We start from the raw sequence: 5,559 nt of genomic DNA, 5'->3' as shown, positions 1-5,559 counted from the left end.
CTGCAGGCCCGGCGAAAGTGCAGTTTCGAGAGTCCTGTCGCAAGCATGCCCTTCTGACCGCCGCGGATGCACACTGCGGCGGATCGGCCTGGCCCGCGCACAACTCCGACATGTACGGCGGTGAGGCCAGCGGTGGCGAGGCCGGCGGCGGCGGCGGCGGCGGCGGCGGCGGCGGCGGCGGCGGCGGCGGCGGCGGCGGCGGCGGCGGCGATGGGGACGGTGGTGGCGGGGGTGGCGGGGGTGGCGAGGGCGGCATCGGTGGTGGCGAGGGCGACGGCGGTGGCGGCGAGGTCGATGGCCATGGAGACGCGGGCAGGGGCGGCGGACGCTGCTCGCTGCCGACGTCGCCGATGACGCGCTCCATGTACGCGAAGTAGGCGGTCGGCGTCGGGTCGACAGGGTCAGGCAGGCGCTTGTTGGCCGCCTCGAGCGCGCGGCAGAACTCGGAGCGGACGTCGGTGCGGTAGACGGTCTGCGCCTGCAGGTAGTGCCTGTTCGCGGCCGGCAGAATGCCCGCTCGCACGCGCGACACCTCGTCGCGGCACTCGCGCCCACAGGACTCGGAGTCGAAGTCGAGGAATGGGCTGATGGGGAGCAGCCGGGTCCCCGCTGCGTCGGTGTCGACGGGCAGCTTGAAGTTTCTCGCGAGCGTGAAGTCTGAGGTCACCTGCATGAACCAGTCGGTGCTGATGTTCGCCTTGCAGATGTCCCACCATGCCGAGACGGACGTGTCGCGCAGCCCAATCTCCACGGGGACACCGGAGGAGCCGTCGCAGAGGGAGCTATCCACGTCTTCCTCCTCCTCCGGCAGACCGCTGCGGCAAAGGCGGAAGTGGCCCGTGGCGCGGCGCAAGAAGGACATGGCCGCCCTCGCGGCCGACCCCGCCCCGTTGGTGAGCACGGCGACGCGGCTGAAGGGGAGGGGCGAGCCCGCGCACGCGGGGCGGGCGAGGTGCTCCTCCGCCGCCTGCGGGGCCAAGCAAGGTGCAACGGTTAGGTGAATGTCTCCACGCAAACCAGTGGTGGGGCAGGGGAGGGGAGGGGAGAGGGTGGGGGGCAGACCCGCAGGCTCGCGAGGAGCCGGTCGATGTCCCCGTCGCCAAAGTCGGAGATGAGGAGGGTGAGGGAGGTGCCCGCGCCCGCGGCGAGCATGCTCCGCGGATAAGACCCCGCCCGGTCGACTCCCAACCCTGTCGGCGGGCAGCCGGGCACCGGCCACTCTTGCAGGTAGACCGCGCCGTGGGCGAGAACGACGGTGTCGGGGATGTCACGCGGGACGGTCAGCGTGGCGGCGAGGTTGGAGATCAGCGGCGTCGTCTTGTAGCCGTACACCCGCTCCGCCTCTTCGAGGCTGACGTTCCTGTCGCCGAAGAGCCCCTCGGACAGCTGCACGTCGAAGGAGGAGTGTTTGACGGTCGTCCAGAGCTCGTCGCTGTACTGGGAGAGCGCCTCCAAAAGGAAGGGGTGAGACACATTGTACACGGCGTTGCCGTTGAGGTGGCGCCGCAGCGCGACGGGGATCTCCTCGTCGGAGAAGGAGTCCCAGTTGGAGCCGCGGTAGGTGGAGCCGAGGACGGAGAAGGGCCTCTGCGCGTGCATGTCACGCATCAGCCGGTCGAGCCAGAAGCGCGCCCTGGCGAGAGGGGGAGGGGGGGGGGGGGGGGGGGGTTTGGGTTTGGTGGCTCATCTGGGCGGAGGCTCTTTTCCGGGGTGTCTCCTTTCCCGGGTGTGGGCAAAGGGCCCCAAAAGGGGAGGGTGTTTTTTCCAAAAAGGGGGGGGGGGGGGGGGGGGGTGAAAACTCCCGTGGCGGAAGTGTGAACTCTGCAGGGCTCGGCGAGGGCGCACAGGGGCACGCTGTCCGGATCCATGTAGTAAACGGTCGTCCCTGGGCGAGCGGAGTAGTACGCAAGCATGCGGTAAAACTGCACGCTCGGCCCCGAGCTCCAGGCGACCTCAGAGCCCGCCGTGTCGCGCGTGTAGCGGTCCTGCGCCTCGGTCAGGTTTCCGCCGACCAGAGACACGGAGCCGAAGCAGCGCCTCCACGGCTTGGACGAGGCGCCCTGGAGGAACGCCTCGAGGGACGGCCAGGCCGGCGTGCCTCGGAGCTCGCGGATGCTCTTCGAGTAGTAGAGCACCAGCGGCGGGGCGGGCGCAAACCCAGCGCCGACCGCAGCGCAAGGAGCCACCAGCTCCCATCGAGCGAACGAGCCGATAAGCTTTGACGCGTCGTGCGTGGCGAAGGGGCGGACGATGGCGAGTGCAGCTGGCGGTGAGGATGGCGGTGGAGGCGGCGGCGGCGGCGATGCTGGCAGCGGCGGTGGTGGCGACGGATAGAGCGGGGGCGAGCCGAACACTGGTGGGATTGGCGAGGGTGGTCCCCACTCGTCATCCTCCTTGTCGTCGTCCTCCTCCTCGGGCGGCGCCAGCGTCACAGCCTGCCCGTATGGGATGGCCGACGGGGCTTGCGGAACCAGAAGGGGATTTTCCGACGGCGGCGGTGGTGAGGGCCACTCTTGTGGCTGTTGCTGAGCGGGAATCGAGGCGAGAGCGGGGAGTAGCACCAGCAGTCCTGCGCGCCACAAAAGAAGTCCAAAAGAAGCGGACGCTCGACGAAAGACGAATGGCGTGACCGCCACGGCGCAGAGCCTGACCAGAGACGACAGCGGCGGCGGCGGCGGCGGTGATGGTGACGGCGGTGATGGTGACGGCGGTGATGGTGGCGGCGGTGGTGGCGGCGGCGGTGGTGGCGTTGGCGGCTGCGGCGGCGGCCAGGGCGGCAGCAGCGGCAGCGGCAGCGGTGATTCACTGGCATTTGATAGCGACTGCTCGTGAAACTCGAGCGTCAGCCAGATGGGACCGCCGACTCTGGTGGCCTCAACACGTGCAAGTTGCGAGAGTTCATGCATGGCAGGCGACACATGGCAAGTGCCCGGCGAGAGGTTGCTTCCTTTCACACCACTCTCGAGGTGGATATCCTTTGGCCGCGTTGGGTAGCGAGGATTGGTGTGACGCGATCCACGCAGGCGTGTTTTCTGGCGGCCGACCGTCAGTGCACGGAGTTGCCCCTTCTCCGACTGCCCCGGCTAGTTCACGCACGAACGAGTTTCGCGGGAGTGAGTGACCCCACCCATGCGTCAAACCCGAGACCTAGCGCGGGTGGGTTGGAGGGGGCTCGCTGCAAGGAAGGGCCGTGTAAGATGCCGATCCCCGTAGTCCGCCCCGTTCCTCCCCATCGGGCCGCGTGAGCGGCCACGCCTCGAAGATTCGTTTTCGCGCCTGGGAGCTGGGTCAGGCGCGCGGGGCATCCCCCGGGTCGCTCGACCAGCGATCCGAAGAGTGGCCGCTATGAGGGGGGAAGGGAATTGCGGGGTCCCCACGGGCGCCTCTCTTCGGCCCTCCCGAGGGGGGGAGGGGAGCAAGGGGGTGGGGGGATCGGGTCGGTGGGGAGGGGTCTCGGTTTCGTGTGGCTAATACTTCGTCTTGCCTTTCGGGGAGGGGCCTCGGTGCAGGCGAGTCCAGCTCAACCCGACGTCTTCCCCTCCTCCCTCGCGGCAGCGAGTAGGCAGCGAGAGGAGGTCTCGAGCGCCTATATGAAGGTATGTGAGATGGTGATGGGAGTGGGTGGTCAGGCGGGCGGGCGGGCGGGCGGGCGGGCAAGCGGGGAGAGGCGGGCGGCCGGGGCGGAGCGGGCGGGCGGGGTGATCGGAGAAATCGTATCCACAATCAGCAGCAGCGGAGCAGCAGCAGCAGCTGCTGCTGCTGTTGCAGCAAGCAGCAGCCTGCCGCAGATTGCTGCCGTTGTCAGCGCCGCGATCCGCCGCCGCGCCGCCGCGCCGCCGCCGCCTGCGCCGCCTGCGCTCGCCGCCGCCTCGTAGACGACCTCTCTCGCGCTCAAAGAGCCGCGCAGCGGGCCGCGAGGTGGAAGTCAAAGAGCCGCAGGTGTCGAGGTCATGCCACTGGCGTCGTACTTTTAGCTTACTGGGAGAAGAGGGAGAGTCTCTCTCCGGTGTCCAGTCCGAGCCTGGCTGTTCTTTGCCTTTACTTCTCACGCATTATACGAACGCATGTCTAATACTCGAGTAGCTCTCAGGGTCGAACACGCTACCGTTTCCCAGACCGTTCCCCGCCCGCCTCACCTCGCCGCTTGCTTGCCCCGGCAGCGGGTACTGACTGTCGGTCGGTCGGTCGGTCGGTCGCTGACGCCGTACGAGGCGGCTGGCGGCACTACGTGGACGGGGCCCTGAGCCGACCTAGCCGCCAAACGGAATGGGGCGCCAAACACGTGCCGGATTACCGTGCCCCTCCCTTGCGCGCCGACCGACCACGGCCGCGGTTCGTGAAGGGTCGGTGCGAGCCGTGCTTTCCTCGACCCCCCACCCGCCCCCGCCATCTCCGCCGCTTTGTTTGGCTCCTGCCTTACCACCATCCGGAGAGAGAGAGAGATTTTTAGAAGCCAACAAGAAATGTGTCACACACAGTGATTTGGGCTCGGCAGCTTGTCGACTACCAGCCGGAGCCGGAGTCGGAACCGTAGCCGAGATGGTCGTCGGAACCGTCGGAACCGTAGCCGAGATGGTCGTCGAGGGTGTCGAATATGTCATTCGCCTCGCTAGTAGAGCCGGTGAGAGAGAGAGAGAGCCGGTGCCGCATGAGTCTTGGTCGGAGGAGGAGTCGTCGGAGGCGGCGGCGAGGCGAAATCAGACTCGGTCGAAAGATCCCATCCCGGCTGGACAGAGTCCACCCCGGGCTCTGGACAGGGTGGCCCGCCAGAACGACCCCTGAAATTTCGACTACGGTACGCGATTTCCTCCCACATGGCCAAGGAGCCCGAACCGCCTCGGCAACGCCAGGCGCATGGTGTGTGACGACTGCAAGTCGAAGCTCAGCGTCATCTCGGCGCCCGACCCGTGGAAGTCGGGCTCGCGCGGCGGCGGCGGCGGCGCGGAGCGCAAGATTGGCGAGAACAAGCTGCTCCGCAAGGGCATCCGCTCAAACCCGTATGGGAACGCGTGCAAGATCTGCAAGCTGCGGGTGCAGCAGAACAACGCGATGTACTGCGGCCAGTGCGCGTACGCCAAGGGCCTCTGCGCCATCTGCGGCAAGCAGGTTATCGACACGTCGATGTACGCGATGCGCGAGTCTGGCAACGTCATCCACCAGGCGCGAGGAGAGGAGAGAGAGAGAGTTGGCTGGAGCCGGATCGAATAGAAGGCGCACGCGCACACGCGCCCAGATCTCGCGCGAGCAAGGCACCGGCAAGGGGTGTTGGGGCTGGGGCTGTCCGACGCGAGCGCCTTCGTCTTTGCGCGCAGGTTCGCGACCGGGACGACAGCTCCTTCAAGTCTGCCGAGCAGATCGCACGCGAGAAGACTCAGGCGGAGCTCTTCGAGCACCTCGCGGCGATCGGCCAGACGGGCCGCATGCCCACGCGCGGCGCCCTCGAGGCCGCCGGCAAGGCGAGCCCCCCCCCCCCCCCTCCCCTCCTCGCCGCCGCCTCTCTCTCCTCTCTCCCTGCCGCCCCCTCTCTCACCCCGCCGCTGCGCCTCTCTCCTCTCGCCG

General features: G+C 68.1%; 2 protein-coding genes across 2 annotated transcripts; one reads left to right on the top strand and one right to left on the bottom strand.

Moving 5' to 3' along the window:
- Window positions 1-58: 58 nt before the first annotated feature.
- EMIHUDRAFT_122810 (hypothetical protein) lies at window positions 59-2,906 on the bottom strand (the record flags this gene model as incomplete). Its single annotated transcript, XM_005786361.1, has 3 exons — window positions 59-967; window positions 1,063-1,633; window positions 1,846-2,906. Coding segments are annotated over 3 exons (2,541 nt in total), but the record flags the coding sequence as incomplete, so codon positions are not given.
- A 1,948-nt stretch (window positions 2,907-4,854) lies between these two features.
- Window positions 4,855-5,208, top strand: EMIHUDRAFT_78073 (hypothetical protein; the record flags this gene model as incomplete). The annotated part of the gene is made up of 1 exon (XM_005786360.1): window positions 4,855-5,208. One exon carries the CDS (start codon window positions 4,855-4,857, stop codon window positions 5,206-5,208), a length of 354 nt encoding a protein of 117 aa, XP_005786417.1.
- Between the last annotated feature and the right edge of the window lie 351 nt (window positions 5,209-5,559).

The sequence above is a fragment of the Emiliania huxleyi genome, assembly GCF_000372725.1.
Source record: "Emiliania huxleyi CCMP1516 chromosome Unknown EMIHUscaffold_1516, whole genome shotgun sequence".
NCBI classification, from domain to species: Eukaryota; Haptophyta; order Isochrysidales; family Noelaerhabdaceae; genus Emiliania; species Emiliania huxleyi.
Note: the sequence above shows the minus strand (reverse complement) of the source record. Positions and strands in the feature narration are given on the sequence as shown.